The sequence below is a fragment of the Cryptomeria japonica genome, chromosome 9 (genome assembly GCF_030272615.1).
Source record: "Cryptomeria japonica chromosome 9, Sugi_1.0, whole genome shotgun sequence".
Lineage (NCBI taxonomy): Eukaryota > Viridiplantae > Streptophyta > Pinopsida > Cupressales > Cupressaceae > Cryptomeria > Cryptomeria japonica.
In genome coordinates, this window is record NC_081413.1 from 687845204 (window position 1) to 687873043 (window position 27840).

Below are 27840 nucleotides of genomic sequence, written 5' to 3' on the forward strand. Positions count from 1 at the left end.
GTGACTAGGGTCAATCTCCTACGCGATGCAATATCTTTGTTCTAGCAAGGGTTTCCAATTTTTTATGATAGTGAAACTCTACAATAGGGTTTGTAATGACTTATACCTTGTCTGACGACGTCCCCTTTAGTTGAAGACGATCTCCTTTGATCTCTAATGGCTACGGCCTTACAATGTGATTTCTTTGACTGTACGTGTTTTAATATTTTAACAACATTAATTACTGCAATTTCTTCCAACACCTTTGATATAGTGATCTTCTCTAATTCTACACTTTACAATCAACAACCTTTCCTTACTTTGACAAAACTCATGTGCTACTTCTGCAAACATAGTTTGTAAATAGTAATTAAACCAAGGACTTTTGTAGAATTAGTGATTCCTTCCTTTGTCTTTTATAACGGCTTTTGCATGGATCAAAATCTACAATCTCTGATTTTGACTCTGACTAAAAAACAACGATATTCCTCTTCAACAACTAGATCTCCTCAAATCTGTGTATTCCGAGATTGACATTTACAAGGCTTGCGATTTTGAAATTTTTGATTGTCTTCTTCCTTGTGGTTTCCAAGACTGAGACAATCTCAATGGTTGATTAGAAACTTTGAGACCTGCAATATCCTTGTGCATGAAAGATTATGATTAAATTGAAAAACACTCACAAAATAGATAAGAACAATATTCTATTGAAGGACTGCAAAAAAAATTACTTGTTAATAATTTTAAAGCACATCAAGCTGTCTTTATACAAAGCTTCTCTAACGAGAAGATAAAAAGAAAGAATAAAACTAAAAAAAATTAAAAATAGTGCAATGACTATTTATAGGATTAAATCATGATAATTATGAGCCTATTCTTATCACCGCAACTTGCAAACTGTAGAATTAAAATGGTAAAAAAGCATAGAAAAAATAGTTTATTTTTGACTCAACATGATGACTCAGCAATATTGGATCATTATCTTCAATCTCCCCTGAATGATAAATGGAGGTGAGTCCCATTTGATTTCTGAAAGTAGCAAAAGTGGCTATAGGAAGAGCTTTGGTGAAGATATCAACAACTTGTTCAGACGAAGGACAAAACTGCAACTCCACTTGTCCATCTTGAATCAAGTTATGAATGTAATGATGCCAATCCTCTATGTGCTTCTCTCTGGCATGAAACATTGAATTCTTTGTCATTGCAATAGTGTTTTTGTTATCACAATAGATGGTGGTTGGATGCTTTGGAACCAAATAGAGATATGTCAATATCCTTCTAATCCATACTACTTGACAACTTGCTGATGAAGCTGCCATGTATTTCACTTCTGTTGAAGAAAGAGCCACTATTGCCTATTTCTTACTACTCCAAGATACAACTCTTGAGTCAAATGAAAGAACATAACCAGATGTAGATTTCCTATCATTCACTGAACTAACCCAATCTGAATCCGTATAACCAACTAGCTCAAACTTTTCAATGGGAGAATACTGAATGCCAAAATTTTGTGAACCACTCACATACCTCAAAATTCTTTTAGCAGCATGCCAATGTGACTCATGTGGATCTTGCATGAACCGAGAGATGAGGCTCACATCATACATAATATCAAGCCTAGTGGTGGTGTGGTACATGAGGCTACCAACCAAACTTCTATATCAAGTTGCATCAACCTTGGGACTAGCATCTTACTTGGTTAGTTTTTCACCAAGGGCTATGGGGGTTGCAAATGCTTTGCATGATACCACATTAAACTTCTTCAATAAATCAGCTATATACTTGGATTGAGAAATAAATATACCTTCTAATGTTTGTTGTACTTCCACACCAAGAAAATAGTGCATAAGTCCCAGATCTGACATTTCAAACTCTTGTTTCATTTCTGCTTGAAACTTCTCCATGAGAGATTTGCTATTACCTGTATAAATCAGATCATCAACATAGAGACAAACTATGAGAATATCATTACCAATACGTTGAACATACAAGGTGGGATCTGAGTGGCTTCTATTGAATCTTTTCTTCATGAAATAACTGTCAATTCTAGCATACCTGGCACAAGGAGCTTGTTTCAACCCATAAAGGGATTTCTTTAACTTGTAGACTAAGTGTTCTTTTTCTCGAACTTCATAACCCATAGGTTGTTCCACACTTCCTTATCTATGTAACCAATAAGGAGTGCTGATTTCATATCCATATGAAATATTGGCCACTTATATTGTGCTGTGATAGCCAATATAATATTGACTGTATCAAGATGAGCCACTAGAGCAAAAGTTTCTACATAATCCACTCCAGGAGTTTGTGCAAACCCCTTGGCAACTAGTCTTGCCTTATGACATTCTACTAAACCATTTGCATGATATTTCACTTTGTAGCTCCATTTCACTCCAATCACCTTCTTACCTTTGGGAATTGGAACTATTTCCCAAGTATTATTTTTATGAATGGAATTCATCTCATCATTCATAGCATTAACCGATACAGTTTCTTTCACCGCTTCTTCATATGTACAGAGGGTTCAACTTTAATTGTACTAAACAAAGAAAAATTAACAATTGAATTTATATTGGCACTCCTCTGATAAATATCAACCAAACTTCGTACATTTCTTGGAACAGATGCTGGAGGTGATGGTGGAGGTGAATCTTCACCTGATTTTGTGCTACCTGAAGAACTAGGTGAACTTGGAGGACTGAAACTAGAGCTAGAACTTCCACTTGAGCTTGTGGGGAGAGGAGGAGGAACATTGTTATCTTCCATGTTTTTGATTATTGATGGATTTTTTTGCACTTCATCTTTCCATCGCCATACTCCCCCTTCATAAAAAATCACATCTCTACTAACTATATATTGCTTTGTCTCAGGATTATGAAATCTGTAGCCTTTAGTTGCAGTAGAGTAGCCCACAAAGATAAAAATTTGGAATTTGGCATCCAACTTCTCAATCTTTTGATCTGGAATATGCACATATTCCAAGCATCCAAAGACTCAAAGATGAGCCACTGAAGGCTTGTGAACACTCCATGATTCCTTTGTAGTCAGATTTTGAAGTGCTTTCTTGGGACTACGATTGAGAATATATACTGTAGTGGCAACTGCTTCTCCCTAAAAACTATTTGGAACTCTTTTTCTGCAGCATGCTTTGTGCCATTTCCACAATGGTATGGTTCTTTCTTTCAGCAATACCATTATGCTAAGGTGTATATATGGCAGTAAGTTGTCTCTGTATGCCATTCTTAGTTAAAAAATCAGCAAACTCATTGGAAGTAAACTCTCTCCCTCTATTTGTTCTGAGTATCTTGATAGGATACCCGCTTTGTTTTTTAGACAGTGCTTTAAAATTCTTGAATCATGCAAAGGCTTTAGATTTCTTCTTCAAAAAATAAACCCAAGTGTGGCGAGAGTAATCATCAATGAACGTCAAAAAATAAAGGTTCTTACCCAATGATGGCTCTTGCATGTCATTACAGATGTCGACATGCACAAGCTCTAGAAGAGATTTGACTCTCCAAGATTTGCCCACCGAAAAACTGTCTCAATGATGCTTGCCAAGTGCACACCCTGAACAAAATTATTCTTTTGCCTTGATTGGAGGAAGTTCTCTCACCATATTCTTCTTATTCAATAATGTTAGCCCTTGAAAATTCAGATGACCATATTGTTGATTCCATAACCATAAAACATCTATGGTTTTTTTGAGAGCATGCAACTTACTAATAACCAATTTGAGAGGAAACAATCTATTCTATGTCATATAAGTCTTTTCTAAAAGATGATGATTGTTAGGTATATCAAAGATTTTGCAGTAGCTATCTTCAAATACAACTTTATAGTTCTTTTCTAGAAGTTGTCCTATACTCAAAAGACTATGCTGTAACTTTGGCACAAAGAAATTATTATGAATATGTTTAGTGTCTCCTTGCTTAGTCTTGATTGCAAGGGTACCTTTGCCCATTACATCAACCTCCCTATCATCTCCAAATTGAATTGTACTTCTCATTGAATCATCTAAATTTGACAAAGAAATCCGATTTACCTATCATGTGATTTGAGCAGCCACTAGCCAAGAACTAGACATCGTCTTGGGGTTCTTTTGCCAAATTGCATGCAAATAATGTAGAATTATTTGCGTCATAAGACTCATCTGCATAGCTAGCTCTTGACTTATTCAAGTTAGATTTATTTTTCTTGCACTCAGATTCATAGTGTCCATATCTTGCTTAGTATTTGCACTATATACTCCTTCTATCAATAGAACTTCATGCTCTTCCTCTTCCTCTACCTCTTCTTCTATTATTACCAGAAGATTCACCTTGAAATTTAGTAGTATGAGAGGGAGGAGATTTGGATGCAAAGAACCAATTAATTCTACAACTTTTAAAGTAGTTAGATCTTTACTTTTGTTAATAGCAATTACTACTGGATCAAAATTTTTTCTACAATTTTTTGATCTGATATAGTTTCTCCTTGAGTGCTAAGATGATTCACAATATCTTGAGTCCTAGTTATAAATTCATGAATGGACTTAGATTCCTTCATCCTCAAATTTTCAAATTCTCTTCGAAAAGTTTGAAGTCTTACCGATTTGATTCTGTCTATACATTGGTATGCAGATTGTAGAGCTTCCCATGCATCATTTGATTTTTTCAGACTAGCAATTCGAGAAAAAATTAAAACATCCAAGGTAGATTGTATATATGGTGAAAATGGATAACAATAATAACGATATTGAAAGGCTAAATGAATTCAACCACAAAACCCTAGCCTAACAACAACAAAGATCCACCATAACATATGAAGATTACCTAAGACAATGCAAATCAAATGAAATCACAAAGATTATACCATCACATGTCCAATAGGGTTTGAATCTCCATTCTTCCTATCTCCATTGATCTTGCTTGATATATTTGCTCTTAGCTTTTATGTGCACAAGAGCTCAACAAAGAACGGAATGTGGTTGCAAGTAAGAACGCATATGCCAAGTAGTCAATTGATCAAGTAGTTAGGTCATTAGGATGATTGATTAGGGTTTGATAATGAAGGAAGCATCTCCTTATATAGAAGACACTATAAGAAATGGAGGGATAAGATTGAGAGGTGTAAAAGGAGGTTGGCTATGATTAGAGGGTAGGTAAAAAAAATAATAAAATAATGAAAGGGGTAGGTAGTGTATGAATTAAGAGATGAATGACATGTGTCATGGGTAGAAAAGGTTAATGAATTAATTAAATAAATAAAGATTTATTTAATTAATAGAAGAAGTGGGATCAATTAAATAAATAAGATATTTATTTAATTTAGGAAAAGGATGATTTAAATAAATAAATGTATTTATTTAAATGAGAAATAAGGCTAGAAGAGGATAAATGAATTAATTAAATAAATAAAGATTTATTTAATTAATAGAAGAATTAAGCTTAGATAATTAAATAAATAAAATAAAATATTTATTTAATTAGACTGGACAATTTTGGGTGTCTACATTTTGCCCCTCTTTGAGACAATGCAGCTTGTCGCGTTGTTTCAAAGAAGATAAGATGAACTGATACAGAGTTGCCCCAAGATGGGAATGATATGCCCCCTCGAGAGATTGGATGAGAAAATGTCTGAAAAGATCGCAAACAATCTCTCAATAAGAAAGACGAGATAGACTGGACTGATCGGATAAAGTGACAGAGTCACGGGATAATGAAGATTGACTCAGGAAACGAGGGCTAGAGCTAGGGCTAGGGTAGTCTATAAGATAGACCACGAGGGAAATACATCCTCATTGTCATCTACACCTCCAAGAGATTAGAGTGCAGAGAGAGAAAAGAGCAGAAACAGTTAGCAGCAATGGCATTGGTGCATAGATTCGATCACATTTGCCGATTCCAGAGGCCAACAGAGGCAGAGAGCCAGTAAGTACCACAAAACCTCCTTGTACTTTGATGCATTTATTTTTGTCATTAATGCATGCTAGGTAGGGTAATAAATGCGCTCTAGGTTAGGGTCCAAAAAATGTCAAAAACATTCAGGCACGTCTGCGTTGGTGCCAGGCGCGTTTATGCTCGCTAGGCGTGTTTGTGTCGGAAAACGCGTTTGTGCCGAATGTGGCCGTGTCTGTGCTGTGTAGGCACGTCTATGCCAAGAAGGCACGTTTGTGTTGCCCAGGCGCATTTGTACAGAGCATAGGCACGTCTGTGTGTTTCAGGCGTGTCTGTGTAAAACAGGCGCGTTTATGCAGTCTTCAAGTGCGTTTATGTCAAGAAAGCGCGTTTGTGTCCAAAAAATGTGAATTTGTGTCTTCTAGGTCAAATCGACAGTTATGTGATGAACATACGCTGTCAATTGGATAAGCTGCTGAGAGGATACACTCAAGCAAGTCCTCTAGGGAAGACTAGGATAACAAATAGGGCTAGGATTGACAATTCTGTGATAGAACATATGTTGCCAATTAGGAAACTACTTAAGAGGATTCACTCAAGCAAAGGCCCTAGGGTAAGATAGATCAAGGCACTTTGTGATGAACAGTGAGTACCAAGATATAGTACTTTGTGATGAACAGGGAGTACTAAAATATGCGCAACACTTTGTGATGAATAGTGAGTGCAAATGTGAGCAGCACTTTGTGATGAACAGGGAGTGCCAAACACGTAGTACTTTGTGATGAACAGGGAGTACCACCAGGATAGAAGCAACACTTTGTGATGAACAGTGAGTGTCACTAGGACTAAGATGATTGATTTATGTGACTACAGGAGTATTTGCCTATGCTGGAGTCACGGGATAGATTCCCATCGACTCAGAGGTTGCAACCTGAGTTGACAGCCAAGGACTGAGCTGCGATTGAGGCTATGGGATTGAGACATATTTTGTATGTGCCTAAGTTTCGAGCGAACATGGGTTTGCTAACTACGCTTGCTGAGAGATGGCATTCTGAGACATGCACTTTTCATTTTCCGATGGGTGAGATGACAGTCACCTTGGAGGATGTTTATAGGATAATGAGGATACCGATCGATGGGGAGTTGATACCCTATGATTGAGACGGAGACAAGGATGCGTTGAGACGAGAGTTTCAGGATCCAGGACTGGAGATGAGGGCTGGACACGTGGCATGGGACACGATGACATAGATAGGATTAGCACTACTAGTAGTATTGGTAGGAGTGATCAGTAGGCTCCTCTTTCTGGATAGGGCGACACGAGGGTTGGCTATGGGCTAGGGAGGTGCATTGGAGACACTGGTGACACAGCACACCAGATATGCCTGGGGACCGTGTGTGCTAGCACACCTATATTATGAGTTGCATCAGTTTGTGTACCATGGGTCAGTGGGATTGGGCTGCGGGGTCACATTGTTACAGGTGTGGGCCTATGAGCATCTGTGAGTGATGAGACCGATACATTTTAGGGGTAGAGGTCATGGACGCAGTTTCGTACACTTGTACGACATGATCACTTCGCAGCCACGGATTGGCAGGTTAGAGCACTGGCGGCGGGTGATTGATGACATTGATATGGTTATATGGAGGCCATAACTAGGATGCGAGCAGTGGGAGGATGATGCAGTAGAGCTACCCTACACCTTCCGGAGTAGGTATCTGATTGGGTGGATGCCCTATGTACTGGAGAGGCAGCTAGTGGACAGGGTGGGCAGGCAGTTCGACAGGATCCAACGGATGCCACGTGGTTCAGGCATGTATGCACGGACTGTCAGGGATCAGGTGCAGTTTGGGCCCTTATTATCATATGATCAGGCTGTTACACAGCTAGTAGAGATGATGCCCCTATCCTGGGACATGTGGCCAGAGATTAAGGATGCCGGCATGGATGCTGAGTACACAGCATATTAGGCCGAGCATCCATTCCCATGCCTGACGGATCCAGGAGAGCTACTAGATGGAGATGGTGGTGGGGATGGGGATGATGATGGAGATGATGGGGGTAGAGGCCGATGGAGGAGGAGGGGGGCAGTTGGAGAGAGGAGGGTGGCACTACGGAGGGAGGGTTGAGAGGACAGGTAGGCTCGGGTAGTGAGGGGTCGCGGTGGATTATCGCTACAGGTGCCAGTAGCACAAGGCCCCAGATAGGTGTAGGTACAGGGATAGATACAGGGATAGGCACCAGTATAGGCACTAGTACAGGCATAGGCATAGGGGCAGGCACCAGTACAGGGGGAGCCACAGGCAGAGCCACAGGGGGCTAAGGTAGAGGAGGATGAGCTGACGGAGCTGAGGGAGATCTGCCAGGAATAGGCAGATGAGATCCAGGACCTGGAGAGGGAGAGGGATAGGCTCAGGAGGCGGCTCAGAGATACTAAGTAGGAGCGGGATCAGGCCATTCAGTGTTGCACAGAGGCTGTGATAGCACTGAGGGCTGGGAGGCAGGTGGTAGAGGACACAGGGGCTGGATATGCCTACGTCCTACAGGCAAGGGAGGAGATTGCCTACTGGCGGGATCTCTATTATGGTGCAGTCCTAGCTGATCAGCAGGCGAGGAGCTTCCATAGACCATCGTGGACAACGACAGCTACAAGAGGGAGCCGAAGGAGATAGGCGTCTAGTGGTGGGGTTATGGGTCCTCCACCACCACCAGATAGAGGGGATAGGAGGGATGATCCTGGGGCAGGTCCTTCAGGGGCTCAGATTCCGTCGAGACCAGGTGGCTCTGAGGGAGGGAGTTCATCATAGCCGTAGAGGGCTCCCTATGTATCAGTATTGTATCATTTTTGTATGATGATGAAGACACCTTCAGGTGATTGTAGCCATATGATTTTGACATCATTGTATCATGACACTTTATATATATGAGATGATTCTTCTTTGTGGTAGCTATATGCATGTGTACCTATGTGATTTATGTTCTTATGTGATGCTTATGATATGGATGCAAATATGTATATGATGCAATGCAATATATTTTTTTGTTCTTTTATGTTTTATATGTGTATGCATGATGCAAATGTGAATGTATGTAATGCAGATGAATATGATAATGCAAATGTAAATTGTGCTAACAGGTGTTGTGTGCAGGATGTGATGTAGTTGTGATATCTATATGTATGTATGAAATGCTTATATGTGGTAATGCAGGTGCAACTACATGAAATGCAAATGTTTTTGGTTTGTCATTATACTCAGTCATGTGATAGCAGGCCACACGGACTTGAGAAGGACGATGGAAGTCAATCAAGAAAGGGGGATGGAAGATAGAAGATATGAAAGTGAAAGAGCTTCTTGTGCGTTATTATCATTGAGATTTATTATGGCAAATAGGTTATGACAATCGAGGCATATGTTCAACCCAGAAAGTCATTGTACCTGTTTGCATGGAGATAAGGCAGTCACAAACAAGGAATGCCCTAGTTCATACTAGACTCATAGTGTCCTCATATCCTTGGAAAAGTCATAGCATTACTAAGAGACAATCCACAGACAGTAGAGAAAAATAGGTGATGATACCCCATCCTCGCCTTTCTAGTCAAAGACATCCTGGAGATAGAATCTCTAGTCAGAGACATCCCGAAAAAGCTAAAAGACATGTCACAAAAAAAGATGAAATCAAAAGAAAACCAAGACTCGACACCAACGTCCACTGTAGCCCTCAAGTTTAGTGTCTCTTGTCACTTGTATAAGTCTTATTTGATTGTGGTCACAATGTTTACTTTCACAGAAATGATAGATAGCACTGAACCATATGTTGTTTGAGTCTATTGAAAGATTTGATTTGTTGAAGTCCATTGTTGCTGCTGTGTCTCATTTGAAACTGACTGAATCCATGAAACCGATACTTTATTGTAGAGAAGATGAAACTTTATTACGGATTGTGTGTGGATAGATTGAAGGAAGCTGGAAGAAACTGTACTCCTCGCAACATGTGATGTTCTCAGTTCCACACCCATCACTAGACGTAGGATTTACCTTAGCCATAGATAGGATCTGATTTATTATGGATGGAAAGGGAGGTGAAAAGGGAGGTTTATTATGAATGGCTAACCAATCTTGGGTAGATCAATAACAAGCCATGATGGGAATGGGTAAGTTTATTATGGATGAATAGGTTGTGAGTGTGTGCAAAGTGAAAGGATGAAAGTGAATCCTGAAGGAGGGAGGAGCAATGTCTCTACACATGGCATTGGTGACCCAGTTTTCACCATGGTACTTGCCTAGGGCGCCATCGAAGTGGTTTTCACCATTGGACGAAAATGTTTTTCTTTACTTTTTTTATTTTTTTGATTTTTTTGTGTCACAAGGCGCCTGTTTGCCAGGTTTTCACCAAGTAACGATTTTTTTTTTTTTAATAATTTTTTTGTATTTTTGAATTTTTTTGATTTTTTTGTATTTTTGAAATTAGGATACTCTGAAGAGCTATGTGTAGAACCTGCGAAGGTGCATGCTATTGATAGGATCCTCCAAAGGTTCACCTTCTGTAGTTGAGAATTGATATGCCCTAGATCCATATGTTGTTGTAATGATGTAAGGACCAAGCCAATTTGGTTCAAACTTGCCCTTCTTCTCTCTGTCTAGCTGATTTTTGGGGTTTTCTCTGAGAACCAAATCACCTACCTCAAATATGCGAGGCTTGACCTTGTGATTGTAGCTACGACTCATTCATTGTTGATAAGCCTTGAGATGATTAAAAGCAGTTTGTCTTCATTCATCCAGTAGTTCCAGTTCTTGTAAGCGAGAGACCCTATAGTCTTCATCACTGATAATGTTTTGCAAAGAGACTCGTAAAGAGGGTAGCTCGACCTCAATAGGCAAGATGGCTTCAACGCCATAGACAAGTGAATAGGGTGTAGCTCTTGTGGGTGTGTGAACACTTGTGCGGTATGCCCAAAGTGCAGGATTAAGTTGGCTATGCCAATTACGGCCAGCGTCGTCGACTGTCTTTTTCAGGATTTTAAGGATTGTCTTATTAGACGCCTCAGCTTGACCATTACCTTGGGGGTAATATGGTGTGGAGAAACGATGGGAAATATGGAAGCAGTCACAGAGTTCACGAACATCCTGATTTTTGAAGGGACGCCCGTTATCAGTGATAATGGAAATAGGAATACCATATCGACAAATGATATAGTTGAGGATGAACGTAGCAATCTATTTTCCAGTGACTTGTGTAAGAGGCACAGCTTCAATCCATTTTGTGAAATATTCTGTGGCAGTGATAATGAATTTATGACCATTGGAAGAAGGAGGGTGAATCTTGCCTATGAGATCGAGTCCCCACTGACAAAAGGGCCAAGGAGACGCAATTGGTTGAAGTTCTTACACTGGCGCATGTATGAGGTCTCCATGAATTTGACATTTCTTACATTTCTTGACAAACTGAGATGAGTCATTTTCCGTATTGGGCCAGTAATATCTAGTCCTGATGAGTTTCTTGGCTAAGGTAGGACCACTAGCATGTGGACCACATATCCCTTCATGTACTTCACGTAACACAATTTGAGCTTCGTCGCTTTCTAAACATCTAAGAAGAGTGCCATCTAGACCTCGCTGGTATAGGATATCAGCTAAAATGACATATTGAGAGGATTGGTGAATGAAAGTGTGACGTTGGTTATTTGATAGATTAGGAGGTAGGGTATTGTCACGAAGGTATGTGAAGATGAAACCATATAATTGGGACTCAGGACCGACAACACATATCATCTCAGTAGGAATGATTTCATATGAAGGAACCAAAAGGTTATCCACCAAGAACTCATAGCGGGTCTCATTTGGAGGTAGATCGATCAGTGAAGCAATTGTAGCCATGGCATCTGTGGCTTGATTCTGCTCTCTTGGTATCTGCTCAAAATCTATCTTTGTGAAGTGTTGTTTCAAGTCATCCACCATTTGTTTGTAAGGCATTAATTTTTCATCTTTTGTTTGGTAATCATCAGTTGCTTGACGAATTACAAGTTGAGAGTCCCCAAAAACACGAAGTTCCTGGATCTTCCACTGAACTGTGATCCGTAATCCAATTGTTAATGCCTCATATTCCGCTATATTGTTAGTGCAAGGAAATGATAAGTGGTATGACTTTGGTATGTGTGTATGAGCCGTCGAAGTACAGTTGCCATGGCTTTGCATGTGACATTGTTAAAATGGATTCATCTGGAAATTTTGAACTTAGAGGAACATCATCTATCATGGGGGGCATCTGCTAATTGATCTGCGATGGCTTGTCCTTTTATTGCTTTTCTATCCACATACTCGATGTCGAATTCACTCAGGATCATTACCCATTTGGCTAGTCATCCAGTAAGTGTTGCTTTTATGAGAAGGTATTTCAATGGATCGATTCTTGCAACCAACTTAGTCTTATGAGTGAGCATGTAATGTCGTAATTTCTGTGAAGCAAAGACCACGGCGAGACATGCACATTCAATTGGTGTGTAGTTTAGCTCATATCCCACCAATGTGGGACTGATATAGTACACTGCTTTTTCTTTGCCCTCAGCAATTTGTTGTGCTAAGAGTGCCCCCAGTGCTGTTGGAGTAGCTGATATGTATAGTAATAGAGGCTGATCTGGAACTGGTGGCATCAAAACTGGTGGATTCAAAAGATAATATTTGAGTGTCTGGAAAGCCTATTGACAGTTATCATCCCATTTGAATTTGATGTTTTTATGTAGCAAGTGTTGAAAAGGATTAGACTTATCTGCAAGTTGCGCTATGAATCTTCGTATGGACTAGAGTCTGCCTTGTAAAGACCAAAGTTGACTGATATTTCTTGGTGGTTGCATCTCCAAGATGGCCTTGACTTTTGCTGGATCAGCTTCGATTCCTCTTTTGGATACAATGAATCCTAGGAGCTTCCTAGAGGTTACTCCAAAAATACATTTCTTGGGGTTTAATCTTACTTTGTATTTTTCCAACCGATCAAAGATGACTGAAAGTATGTCCAAATGTGTATTTCTGTCTATTGATTTGCCCAAGAGGTCGTCGAAATAATCTTCCACAGTTATGTTCATGAGATCATGAAAGATAGTAGTCATGGCTCTTTGATATGTAGCACCTACATTTTTTAGCCCAAAGGGCATGACATTCCAGTAGAAAGTTCCCCAAGGACAAGTGAATGATGTTTTGTGTTGATCCTCAGGCACGATCTTTATTTGATTATAACCAGAGAATCCATCCATCAATGATAACATTTCATGACCTACTGTGAGATCAACAATCAAGTCAATATTTGGTAATGGGAAGTCATCCTTTGGGCAAGCTTTGTTGATGTCTCTGAAATCTGTACATATTCTGATGCTGTGATCTGGTTTATTGATAGGCACTAAGTTGGAGATCCATTTAGGATAATCAATTGGGCGTATGAATCCGACATCCAATAATTTCTCAAGTTCTGCTTTGACTAGTAATGCCACTTGTGGATGCATCTTTCTTAATTTTTGTTTCACTGGTTTTGCCCTCGGTTTAACTATCAAATGATGCATTACCAAATCTGGATCTAATCCAGGCATATCAGTGTATGACCAGGCAAAGTTGATTTGTCGTTGTTTGAAGAAACTTATGAATTTTGACCTTTCTGACTCCGTCAACGATTGAGCCAGGAATATGTTGTGTGGAACCTCTTCAGTACCAATGTTTGTTTTGATAGTCTCCTCTACCAACATGGATGAATTTTCCTCATATGATGCTAGGAGAATGTCGAGCCTTCCATCTTTGGGTGCCTCAGAGAGGTTTTCGCCCTCAGATACATCCTTTCTTTTTACTTTTTTGGGGTCAGAAAGCGCCATAGTGTGGTTTTCACCATAAGACCCTTGGTTTGTTCTTATTTTCACATTTTTGCGACTGGAAGGTCTGACACCCTCACCAAAATATGCCATGCTATTGAGTTCAATAGTGTATCCTGCTTTATGGTCCCCATGCCAAGATAGTCAATAAAAGCTTCATCATTTTGGAATGTGTCAAATTGTGCAGGTCCTTCATGCTCCCAATCAATGAGTTGGTGGTGAACAAGGGGAAGGCCTTTAATGTCTTCGAAGTTAGCGAGACTAAGAGTGAAGATGCAGTTATATTTGGGTATGTCAAGGTAATTATCGAGGTCATCGATGGCACTCTCCTCATCAGTCTCGATCACGAACGAATCCAAATTATCATCACTAGTAGCGCAGTCTGGGACAGGTGTTCTCATCCTATGTGATTTCAACCTAGGACCTTGAGACAAGGACTGTGTGGAATCCTCATGGGTTGTTTCTTGACGAACTTTGAACTTTTTATAAAATTCCTCTGCTTCTGTGGGTTCATCTGGCTCTCTGAATATCTCGGTGAGCTCGTAGTCACTAGAGGATTTGTCTGAACCCCATTCCCATTCATTGGAGTCTGTGGAATAGCGACCCTCTTATTGAATTTTGATAGCTTTGATTTGTAAGGCTTCTTCTGTCCTTTGAGTGTGGACCTTGGAAGTCAAGAAACCAAGTCCTTTCGAGCGTTCCTTTTTGAAAGTCAATTCAGGTTGTAAAGGTTCAATGATGCCTTCCTTTCATAACCCAAGAGGGCTTTTTCCATCATACCCAAATTTTTGTAGGATCTTGAAACCTTTGCCATATTTCTCACATGGTAGACTGATGTGATCTTGTGTATCATCTTCAATGTCTTTGTAAAGAATTTTGTATAAGTCCTCCTCTTCCAGTTTGCACCATCTTTGAAAGGTAGTAGGGTCCCATTTAAGTACAATGATGGATACTTGCTTATTAGGATGTGGTCTTCCATATTCTTTTGGTGAACTCATGACTTGCTGTAAGTACATGGTCTGATTTAAAGTGTATTCCCCCATGCCCTTGTCCTAAAATTTTCCTTTAAGATCACCTTGTTTTGATGTCGAAGGTTTTAATGACTCGGGATCAATGTATGCTGAAGAAGGAACAGCTTCGCGATTACTGGGAATGATGGTCTCAGTTTTTGATCTCAGTTTATTGCAGTATATGAACGGATTAGGATCACCGTTAACTGTTACCTCCACTCCATTATGAGGAAACTTAATGCATTGGTGATATGTAGATGGGACTGCCCTCATTTCATGAATCCAAGGACACCCTAGCAATATGTTGTAAGTGAGATCTAGATCTAGGACTTGACAAACCACATCCTTCATAACTGGTCCAACTCTGAGAGGTAAGGTGACTGTGCCCTTGGATGAATGCTCTTCATCATCATATGCCTTGATGGTGATTTGATTTGTAGAATTCACAGCTTTATCAGAATATCCCAATTGTTTAATTGTGCTCAATGTACAAATGTTTAGACCAGCTCCTCCATCTACCAGGACTCATTTTATTCGATGTTTGTGTATGAAGGCTTCAATGTGTAGTGGTGCATTCTGTGGCTAACTTACAGAGGCGTCGTCGGCTTCTGTCAATGTAAGGGAATGTGGAATGGAAAGGTATCCCACCATGGCTTGAAACTGGTCCACGTTTAGATCAATAGGAACGACAGTGTCTCTCAAGATTTTATCAAGAATGGCTTTATGTGCAGGGGATATGCGTAAAAGCTCAAGGATGGAGATGAGCATGGGTGTTTTCCCTAATTGTTCTACAAGGTCATACTTAGGCTTGGTTGATGAAGATGGGGTGTTTTTGGCTGGAGCACCTTACAAAGTAAATTTACCTCGACGGGTTGTAACATGACATTCAGAGGTAGGTTCGGAAAAAGATCCAACACCTTTTAGGACAATCTTGGGTCTCCGGGTAGAATTATCAGGGTTTTTGTCCTTGATGATAATGGTAGAAACGTAATTGTCCATCGAAATGTGATTGATAGTTGAATCATAGTTGTAGGATGCTCTGGTATAGTTGGTTTGATCATCTGTGGCTTTAGCTTTTCCCTTGTCATGTTTTGGGAATGGTTCCTTAAACATCTCATGTTCTTGATTGGATGAGTGTCCCTCAATCTCAATGTCACCTCTATCAATGAGATCTTGTATGATGTTCTTCAGTCGATGACAATTTCCTGTCTTATGACCCTTGCTCTTATGAAATTCACAATACTCATCATCATTCCACCAATTTGGTTTAACCTTTGGTTCATATGGAGGAAAATCTGGAATTGTGATTACCTTGTTCACCACAAGCTTCTTGAAAACTGACTCAAGTGGTTCTCCCAATGGAGTGTACTTCCTTCATGATCTGGAAGTTGTTTGAGTATTCACTTGATTGTTTGTAGAACTTGATCCCAAAAAAATGAATTTGGGTTGCACTGTGTTGGCATCAACAACACCATCATTGACTGTGTTCTTGTTTTTATTCCAAAATCTTGGCTTGTCCTTTCCTTTAAAGTCATCTTTGTTTTCCTTGAATATCTTAATGACTCCTTGTTCAATTAGGACCTTCTCTGTTGCTAAGCCCTTTTCAATGACGTCCTTGAAGGTAGACAAACAAGCTTTCCTTAGATCATATCCAATGTCTTTGTTAACATTTTGGGTGAACATCTCTACCATCTGTTTTTGTGGAATTTCACAAGAGCATTTGCTGGCTAGATTCCTCCATCTTTGTAAAAATGATGAAAAAGATTCTCCATCCCTTTTCTTGGTGTTGCACAAAGTAGTGACTGATATGTCTGTCTCTATGTTGTAGGAGAAATGCCTCTGCTAAGTCAGCCCATGACTTAATGCCAGGTGGAAGTTGGGAGAACCATTCCATAGCTTGATCACCTAAGCTTTGTGGGAATAATCTCATCAAATATGTCTCTTCTGCTGCTACCTCAATGCAAGCTGTGAAAAACTATCTTATGTGTGCCTTAGGATCCCCTTTGCCTCTGTACTTATCAAACTTAGGCGTCACAAAGTGTGTAGGAAATGGAGGCATTGGAATGCTTTTGTCAAATGGATAGGGACATATGTCTCTCATTGTGTATGTTGGCTTTGGTGTATTTATGTCCTCCATTTTCTTTTGTAAGTCCCTGATTTGTTGCTCCAAATTGCTCTTAGGTGGAGATCGACTTCTTGGACCATACCCCATGCTTGAGGCACCAATTGGAGGAGGAGCATGTTGCATATATGGATGATATTGATCATACACATGTTCATATGGAGGAGTTCTATAATGATGCTGCGTATATGGACCACTTGGTATAGATTCATGTTGAGGAATGAAATATCTATTTTGTCCATGTATACCATACTCTATAGGCATGTCATGTTCTAATGTGTTGCCCCCAAATTTGATATGGGGTTTCCTTGTGTCCAAATTTTGAGCATGCCTTTGAATATCCAATTGCTTTGGTGGTTGATCCTTAGCATTGGTATGTGATTGAGCATATCTTTCTACATAAGACTTCCATAATGGTCTGCGAAGGTGAGTATCATATGCTTGACCATGTTTATGTGGGACCTCTGGTTTTTGAAACAAAGATGATGGTGATTCAGGCACCATATGTGGTCCTCTATTGCCTCCACTATTAGGTCTCCTTTGATCCAAGTTGGAGTGAGGTTGTTGCAAAGGTCGATTTTCCATTATTTGAGACATGTCAAAATCATGAGGTATCTTGGCTCCACTTTGTGCCATCATTTGTAAGAAGTATTGTCTATCCCTCCTCATTATTTCCTCATCCAATCGATTGAAACAGGGATCCATAATGGATTCTTCCACATCTGCTAAATTTACGGAAAAGTTGTCCATATTATCATTGTGTGTATCATGGTTGTTTGTAGTGTCCATGTTCTTAACATTTGGAATGTTTCTATAGGCATCCATGTCAGGTAATGTGTTATGATTAGTATTGAAAAAGACATCATTGTCATACTCATAAAAACTCATGTTAGCGGACTCTTGAGCCTCTTTAGCTTCTCTCCTAGATTTTTGAAGACGGGTTTCAACCATGAACTAGGTATTGACCAAGATATGTTAGACTAGATGAAAATGAAAAAGTATGGAAGACCAAGAGTTGGATGGAATGTAAATGAATCTGAAGTGTACTTGCAATGTCCAAAGTGTAAGACCAAGTATGTATGTAGTAGAGTAGGTGTGGCTTCCAAAGAGAGGATAGTTTCTCTTGATGAGGTAAGTTGACCTTGACTCTAAGTAAGACCAAATGAGACCCAAAGGTGATAGACATTGATGAGGGACCACTTAGCAAAATGTTGTTGTATGTAGTGTGTTGACAAAGTATGATGAGGACAAGCAAGTGACCTTTTGACTCAAGTTTAGACAAATGTGAATGTAATGTGAGATGTAAAGCAATGATGGACTTTGTGAGACCCAAAGACAGGTTGAATGCTAAATGAAACCCTGGAGAAATGACCTAGGAAGCTCAAAAATTCTGAAACTGACTGTGTTTGTTTGCTGGACTATAACAGTTTTTTTTTTTTTTTTCAATTCTGATCACAGACGCGCTTGTATACTTCACAGATGCGATTATCTAACACAGACGTGGTTCTGTTCAACACAGATGCATTTTTGAGATTTTTGTGCAAATTGCAATGTTGATTCTGGAAACACAGATGCGTTTCTGCCCTTCACAGATGCGGTTATACAACGCAGATGCTCCAACACAGACGCGTTTCTGCAAAATTTGTGCAATTTTTTCCAATCTGTGAAGTTGTTTTGTTGTGATCAAATATGACTATTTGACTATTTTTCGTGACAAGAGGACACAGTGTTGATGAAGACCCAATGTTTGCAAGTGTCTAGACTCAAAAATGACTACAAAAAAAAAAAAAGTGTGTTGTTTGATGTAAAAATGTTCTGCATACACTTGAAGACACAAAAGACACAATGTTTTTCTGTTTGGTCTTGAATGTTTGAATGTTTAAAATAAGTCAAGCACAATTCTTATGGCTGGCCAAGACAATAGTTGTTGATCCCACATGAGGTTTTACCCCCGAGGCTACGCTATTCAGAGCAGATACTTAGATGCTTGACCTCACTGGCTCCACCCTGGACACTCACTTCTCGAGTTAGCCAAGTATCAGTCCCCACGAAAACTCCCCTTGGAAAACTTTGTATATCTACTAAGAACCGTATGTGTGTGGGCCGCTACCAGAGGTTCGACCTCCTGCCTCAACAACTAGAAGGATTTGGGCTTCTAAAACAAAAAGGTGCTAGTAAGGGCATCCGCTCGTGTGGCCATACATGCGGCACTTTCAGCTCTGTAAATACAAAAGGCTCCCAGCCGGTAGGGGTTACGCCCTACAACTGATCAAATACATTTGATCAAACAGGTTTATGGGGAGACATAGTGTCGGTATGAACTAATCAGCACACTTTATTCATAGTTTTCACCATGAATATAGTTATTTATAGTGGTTTGGAAGAAGATGGCTTTTCTTTTGCTACCACTTGGGTCGTTCTCTTCTCACTAGTAGTCCTAATGACCACACGGGAAGACATGCCCTCTAAAGATTAAACAAAAAGAGCCTATTACTCAAGACACATAAGACAATGATTCAATTTTAGTGCACCAATTGAAGTGTTTGCTAGTCTATGAAAACAAGGCACACAATAAAAATCCAAAAACCCTTTGCGAAAGACCTGCACCAAAGAGTTGTTAGTAGTTTGGATTGTTTCAAATAATCACCCCTTCCTACAAGCACACAAGTTAGGTAAATTTTAAATCCAAAAGACTTTGTGAAAATAGGGGCCTTCAACAAAACGATTTTGCTTTCAAGACAAGCTACACCAATTTTGTTAGCTAGATCTAAAGATGTTAGCTCAAAATAAACCAGATCTGAAACATTAAATGCAAAACCCAAAACCAAATCAATAAACTCAAAAAAAAATTGAAACCGATGCACACAGACGCGGCTACCTTCGACACAGACGCGACTTCCTAACTTAGACGTGGTTCTATAAGACACAGACGCTGCTCCAGAACCTAGATGCGACTTCTGGACACAGACGCGTCTAAAAACACTGCAGACACGACTGAGGAACACAGACGCGGTTTCCGGAATCTGCAAAATAAAATACTGTCGATAACATAGATGCGATTCCAGATGTCGCAGACGTGCCAAAAAATCAAAAACGCGATCCGAAAGTATGCAAACGCGAAAATATCAAAATGCTGTCGAAAATGTCAGATCTGCAACTTCAAAACACAAAATTTGCAACAAGGATGTTAAATGCAAAAAGGGACAAGAGTCCCACAGAGCATGCCAAAATGTATATGGTGAAAATGGATAACAATAATAACGATATTGAAAGGCTAAATGAATTCAACCACAAAACCCTAACCTAATAACAACAAAGATCCACCATAACATATGAAGATTACCTAAGACAATGCAAATCAAATGAAATCACGAAGATTATACCATCACATGTCCAATAGGGTTTGAATCTCCATTCTTCCTATCTCCATTGATCTTGCTTGATATATTTGCTCTCAAATTTTATGTGCACAAGAGCTCAACAAAGAACGGAATGTGGTTGCAAGTAGGATCGCATATGCCAAGTAGTCAATTGATCAAGTAGTTAGGTCATTAGGATGATTGATTAGGGTTTGATAATGAAGGAAGCATCTCCTTATATAGAAGACACTATAAGAAATGGAGGGATAAGATTGAGAGGTGTAAAAGGAGGTCGGCTATGATTAGAGGGTAGGTAAAAGAAATAATAAAATAATGAAAGGGGTAGGTAGTGTATGAATTAAGAGATGAATGACATGTGTCATGGGTAGAAAAGGTTAATGAATTAATTAAATAAATAATGATTTATTTAATTAATAGAAGAAGTGGGATCAATTAAATAAATAAGATATTTATTTAATTTAGGAAAAGGATGATTTAAATAAATAAATGTATTTATTTAAATGAGAAATAAGGCTAGCAGAGGATAAATGAATTAATTAAATAAATAAAGATTTATTTAATTAATAGAAGAATTAAGCTTAGATAATTAAATAAATAATATTTATTTAATTAGACTGGCCAATTTTGGGTGTCTACAGATTGAATGGTGAAAAGAGCTTTGTTATCCTTCTTTCTATCTTTTTTCAGCTGATTTTTCTATTGTGGTATCCATGTATTCAATGTATTTTGATCTGGAGGTTCACAGAAGCTCATGAAATGCTAAATCTTTTCCATTAGCCATCTGGAGATAACTGCTCTGACTTAATAAAATTTTTGTAACCTTCTTTGATACCAAATGAAAGATTATGAAAAACACTCACAAAGCAGATAAAAATAATATTCTATTGAAGGATTGCTAAAATAAATTACTTATGAAAAACTTGTTAATAATTCTAAAGCATAGCAAGTGGCCTTTATACAAAGCTTCTCTAACAAGAAGATAAAAAGAAAGAATAAAACTAAAAACAAAAAACAAAAAATAGTGCAATGATTGTTTATAGGATTAAAGCATGATAACTACGAGCCTATGCTTATCACCGCAACTTGTAAACTGCAAAATTAAAATGGTAAAAAAACATAGAAAAAACATAGTTTATTTCTGACTCAGCATGATGACTCAGCAACATTGGATCATTATCTTCAGTGAAATCCTCCTTCAAAGACAAACGACAATGGTTGCGGATAACAATGGCTTCAACAAACCCTGCAACCAGCGTTACAATAGCAACTAGTCTTCAGTAATGATAGCGGCCCTTATTTTGTTTTTATTGGTTGAGCTATGTCTGCAAACCTCCCTCTTGACTGTGGTCTTCAAACAGTGAACATATTGTATGCTTGGTCTCTTTTTCAAATAGCAACTATCTTAGTTTTTGAGCATTTTTGACAACGACCTTCAACAACCTCTGATCAACATCTCATCCATCTTCAGTTTTCTAATGTCCATTCTTACAAACCCTCGATCTTACCTGTTCTGATACCATTTTGAAGGGGTGGATGGACATGCATCAACATCACATATAGAAACACAAACATAATATTATGACACATAAAATATAAACAAAAAACTTCAATCAATTTTCCCATGTGCTATGACATATTATCATTAATAACTTGAATCCATTAGATCCAACTCACTTGATGGTAAAACCATTTCATCTGCCTCCTTAAATAGAGGTCTTTGAACAATTTTATAAACATTTTGGAAACATCTTAAGCCTTTAGGATGACCTTACAAAACATTTAATATTTTTCCCTTTTAATATAATCTAGAACATTCTATTGAAATGATCATCAGGGTGGGAGAAATTACATATCCCAACATGAATACATCTATTACATGTTTGAGTTAATGCTCGTGGCTGGAAGATAAAGTGATGACAAGATCATCTAAAACAATTAAATGGAGTGGTTGTGATTACTATATCCAACAGTGCTAGAGTCCTTTGCAAATAAAGATCAGAGTTATACAGGAAATAACATGACTATCACCTAGCTTTGCAAAATGTGTGAAATTAGAATATAAGAAAAAAAAGAAAAAAAATCATTTTTCTGATTGAACCTATATGCTATTGAACTCTTTCATATAGTTCCAAAAGATTGAGTAAATTTATAAATCGATCATTTATAACAATATACACACAAAAATGTGAAAAATAATAAGAATATCATTGATTCATTTGTAGAAAGTCTTTAAACAAGTTTCAACAATCTTACTCTAATTGCAGATATAAGTTACTGAACGTGGCTTGTTTACAAAAGGGAGCAAATAATCTCACACTTAATAGCTAAAATTGACCAAATGTGAAACATTTGAACTCAGGCAGCTATGTTAGATTACTATTGCAACTGTCACTATGCTGTTTAAAGTAGCATGCTATCTCCATGACTACCTAGAATAGAACCAACAGCAGCATAGTTTCTCTACACTCTTTAATAAATTGACAAACATACAGACCATTAGTTTTTCTAATTCCAACTTCCTACGATCTGCAAGCACTACCATTCGAAAATGCCAACTTCCTCCAATCTGGAAGCACTACAATATGAAAATGCTACCATCCAAACCAGCCCATACCCACCTTTAAAAACTACAGACTATGCCTTTAGTTATACTATATTTTGACTATGCCTTCAGTTATACTATATTTTGCCAACAACCTACGAACATACTATATGAATGAAATGATTGAAATTGAGATTCATCTTCTTCATCACAATAAAACAAAATACACTACCACATTCATTATTCTATAGGGAAACAAACAAACTTGAAATGTTCTTTAACAATTCATTAGTTTGAACAATCCTTGTTATAATCAAAGTTAAACAATAACTCCCAAATTTTACATAGCAAAACATAAGTGGGATGAATACAATCAAGTGTGTATTACAACATCCATTTGACAACACAACAGTTAAAAATGATCAGCTTGTTAGCGCAACTTAACATGCAGTCTTCCCCGTGATTTACGGTGATTGTGATTTGCATTGTTGCTTATGTTTAAGCTAACCAAGGAGTTCTTGTTTTTAACTCCCTCTTCATCTTCTAGTTCTGTTTCATGCAAACAGTTCTTGATCTCCAGAAATTCCATGCATGTAATGCATAATTTCTGCTCTTGTGATCTATAAACCAATTGTAATTCATTCAAGTTTGAATATGGTAATGAAAATGGCTTTATTGCTTTCATTTGTTCTTTTGATTTTTCTTCTGCAAGTTTTGCTCTTCTCTTCTTGCTAGATCCATATTGTGCAGGTTAGAAAATTTTACATGGTAATAGAGCCTGGGAGCTAGAAGAAAGGAGTAGAACATTTATTTTTTTTGCAGATTTATAAAGATTAGCATTACCATGGAAGTTGATGTAGACCTCTGAAACTAGATGCATGCTTATTCTTTCCCTCATTTTTGCATGCTCCTTGTTTTTTTTTCTCATATTGATTCTTTAAAATTGTATGTGCTTTGCAAGCACTACATGACAAAGATCTGGAAAATTTGGGGCTTTGTAAAAAAAAAAAAACCAGAACTTTAGAAAGTTTATATGGGGGTTTTTCTTAATGCATTTAGTATAGGTTTCTTTCAATAAGTTTCCTGAATAAAATAGAAGATTAAAGTTTCTATGCACTCTTCCTCCAATTGATAGCCAAAAATGTTCTTTTGTTCTAAATTCTTGTCTACATGAGATTCCAATGTTGCAACTTTGTTTGCTCTTAGAGATTCTTTCTAGCAGGGTTCCTGACTATATGAGATTCCAGAGTTGCATCCTCGAGTGCTTCTAGAGTTTCTTTCTAGCGGGACATTATTGAGCAATGGATATACAATGGCATCATCCCAACCAAAAGTCATCTTTGCAGTTCTTCAGCTTGAAGCACATTTGCAGATTCATATCTTCCTGTCTTCAGATGGTCAGTTTCTATATTCAGAGACTGTGTACCTATCTGTTCATCAATTTGAGCAATACAAAATATGTACAACTGCATTTTCAAAGTATCCCAGAGGTACTCATGCAGTGGTTTCTATGATTTTGATACAATCCTATTGCAGTGTGGATTTATTTGCAGTTCTTCTTCATCGATAATTGCAGCTTTCTTCTATAGTTTGAATAATGGTCGGGAGTTTCTCTCAATTGGGTTTTCTCCTTTCTTCTTTGTAATTGGGATCTTAATAAAGATTTGTTGCCAAGATCCATATCTCTCCTTAGTTAGGCTTAAGGGGGGGTGTTAGCGCAAATTAACATGCAGTCTTCCCCGTGATTTACGGTGATTGTGATTTGCATTGTTGCTTATGTTTAAGCTAACCAAGGAGTTCTTGTTTTTAACTCCCTCTTCATCTTCTAGTTCTGTTTCATGCAAACAGTTCTTGATCTCCAGAAATTCCGTGCATCTAATGCATAATTTCTGCTCCTGTGATCTATAAACCAATTGTAATTCATTCAAGTTTGAATATGGTAATGAAAATGGCTTTATTGCTTTCATTTGTTCTTCTGATTTTTCTACTGCAAGTTTTGCTCTTCTCTTCTTGCTAGATCCATATTGTGCAGGTTAGAAAATTTTACACAGCTCCTATATTTGATCTGTCAATCTGGAAAATAATTGACCTTTGATTCTATTACTCATCTATCATTTTTCAATTTTCTTTTTCCCATGCCTGTTCATATTTGACCCTTTCCTGACTTCCATCCATCTACTATCTCTTCCAAACATCATTGTTATTATGCATGTGGACAGCGTAAAATGGTTGAAAGGAGAATGCAGAATGCATAGGGGACGAAGTTGTGAGAGTCATAGTGTCCACAGAATATTTGAACTAATAACGTGCTCATTCATTTTTCCAAAGCACACACATTAATACAGCAATCCCAAGGGATGTATCTATGCGCAAAATTCTACCCCAAAAGGAGTAGAAAATCTTAATCACCGCTACCAAGAACACGACAAAGGGATGTATCTATGGGCAAAATGTTTGGAGATGGGCTCCAAAGTTTTCGTAGAGAAAATCACCGCTACCAAGAACACGACAACGGCTAACGTAGCCCAGATTGCTGACATTAGTTGAGTATTAAAGGGAATCAAAACTAACATCGAGAGGAGGGCACCTATAACGCAGGCTCGGACATATCTCTCATCTTCGCTGAAAATGTAATGTTTGGAACGAAGAATCATAACTAATATGGCTATGGGAACGCCTAACCCCATCACCCTCACAATCTCTGCAACCCATCTATACTTTGATTCAACGTTGATGTAAATGGCCACAGCAAATGCTGCGACTAGCGCTACCAATGCTATCGTCAATCCTTTTATAGAGGTCTTCACGAGTAGGGAGTCTTCTTGTTTGCCATAAATGGCATAAATGAGCACAACTGCAGTTGAATATGTAGACTCTTCATTGATGTGGGGTTAGTCTAAATATCCCTCCTAGGTAAAGCCAAAAAATAAAGAAAGATAAAATATGCTGTCACTTACCCCAGAGAAAAGGCCTTGGTCGTGGCTCATTTTCTCCAACACTATGTCTAAAGGGGTTTTGCCATGATTATCAAGATTGTTAATGAGATCCTTTGAGATTATTGATAGCATTAAAAAATTGAGTTGCCTCGAAATTTTTTCAAATATTTGAACTGCATTCTCAGCCGCCAAGTGAAGAACATTTCCCCCATCCTCATCAACAATTTCTAAGCAGTCTCGGCCGTATGTTAATATTTCTTTTACTAAATCCACATTCCCCTCTATCACTGCTATATGGAGCGCTGACTGGTGGTTTCTATCCACCTTATAACACAAAGATATATCTTTCTCCAAAAGTAGTTTTGCAATCTTTGATGGGTTTTTAACATAAGCAAGGCTGTGCAGCGGCGTCCTGCCAAAATTATCACCTTCCATAAGAAGGTCTGGCTTTTGATCTAAAAGACTCTCAACCACATTTGCACAATTGGATTAAGATGTACACAATGAGAGAATGAATAGAAATGAAAGAAAAATCAAAGTCAAATTGACAATTATCAAAACAAAAGCAAAGAAAACCTTTGTGGCCGTGGGAGACAGCAACGTGGAGAGGTGTGTGGCCATCGCGTGCTTTCCTGTCATATTGAGAGGACATTAGAGGAAGTAGTTTCAATATAATCTCCTCGTGACCTTCCTCTGCAGCTCTGAACAAAGCAGTTTGACCGGCTTTATTAGTAATACTACCTATTTCAGCACTTTCGCGTAACAAAACATCGACTACTTGTTAGTGTCCTCCTTTGACTGCTTCATGAAGAGCAGTGTTACCTTGTAAATTTTGGGCTAAAACAAATTGACCACTTTCTTCATCCCCCAATTCCATATCGTCGGTGAAAAGTTTGAGGAACATTTGAACAATTTGTAGATGGCCGTAATATTCTGCCAAATGAAGGGCCGTATTCCCTCCTGGCGTTAACTCGTGGAGAATACTAAGAGGGGCGTAATAGCGATCCATATTAAGGGGTTTATTGCCTCCTGACGGGATTTCTTCATGTCTTTTATCGATCAACTTGGTGAGAGCATGCACATCGCCACCCGTAACAGCAGCGTACAGTCTTCTGTCCATTCCTTCAGAAAGACGAATATATATCAAATCTGTGGAGTACGTTTAAGTGTTCCAAACATTGTACATTAATGCCAACTACGAATATATTTGTAAAGAGTTTTTGGCAACGTCTATTCAGCAGTCAGGATGCGCGTTTCACATTCACTGCGATTTAGTCTTTTAATTCACTCTTACACGGAAAGAATCAAGCAACTTCGTTCAAACTTCTAACACATCGAGAATTTCAAGTCCAACATTCTAGAAATGAAATTTCAATCAGAGTATGTTTCTTAAATACTTTAGTTAAGAACCGTATCTGCATGCTCATTGCTCGGAATCCACGAAAATATTATTGTAAATATTGTTTTGAACAATTATTTGTCTTGGCTTGCGAAATGGAGTGTTGAATGGTCTTGCAGACTGGCGATCCAATAACTGTTGACCCAATTTTGTTTATCCCTTTCTATTATTATTTATTTTATCTCGTCATAGACCACGAAGTAACTGGGTTATGAAGAAGGTTGAAAAAAAGGCAAACAGTAAAAGAGAGTTGCAGAAAAGATCAGATTGATTAGTTAAATCTATCATTGTCAACGCACTGAACATTTCTAAAATTTTACGGTGTAAGGAATGCCCAATAGGCTACGAAAATGTGAGATATGTGTGTCCTATATTATTTTTTTATATATGTTAATCTTTTTCAATAGTTCATGTTCAATAAAAAAATTTCCATTGTTTTTCCAAAATTTTAAGCTATTAAGATTTAGTGACTCTCAATGATATATGAAGAGTCTTAATGTGACAAGTGTTTGGTAACATTTTTTTAATGAATAGTATTTATATTACTAAAAGGTGGGTAGAAATAATTACATCTTGGGTAGAAATAATTACACCTTGAAAGTTTAAATGAAGTTATAACTCAAAATAGAAAACAATATAATTATATTTATTCATAATTAAGGAGCAAAGGGAGGAAGAGGCAGGTTTTTGTCATTTGATTTGCCCCATACATTAGTGTGGCCTAAAGTGCCTAGTGTTTTAAAGCG

The 27840-nt window shown here is 38.2% G+C and overlaps 1 protein-coding gene across 1 annotated transcript; it reads right to left on the bottom strand.

Moving 5' to 3' along the window:
- Window positions 1-24093: 24093 nt before the first annotated feature.
- Window positions 24094-26815, bottom strand: LOC131073883 (uncharacterized). Its single transcript, XM_058010387.1, has 4 exons — window positions 26518-26815; window positions 26272-26436; window positions 25717-26150; window positions 24094-24189 (listed from the first exon to the last, which is right to left on the bottom strand). Exons 1-4 carry the CDS (start codon window positions 26813-26815, stop codon window positions 24094-24096), a joined length of 993 nt encoding a protein of 330 aa, XP_057866370.1.
- Window positions 26816-27840: the final 1025 nt, after the last annotated feature.

Excerpts from the sequence above, each read along its gene's own strand:
- LOC131073883 (XM_058010387.1), bottom strand. The coding sequence starts at position 26,815 with ATGGACAGAAGACTGTACGCTGCTGTTACGGGTGGCGATGTGCATGCT. Across the intron at positions 26,151-26,271 it reads TGTCTCCCACGGCCACAAAG|ATCAAAAGCCAGACCTTCTT; the intron begins GTTTTCTTTGCT and ends AGAGTCTTTTAG. Across the intron at positions 24,190-25,716 it reads ACCAAGGCCTTTTCTCTGGG|ATAGGTACACAGTCTCTGAA; the intron begins GTAAGTGACAGC and ends ATTGATGAACAG.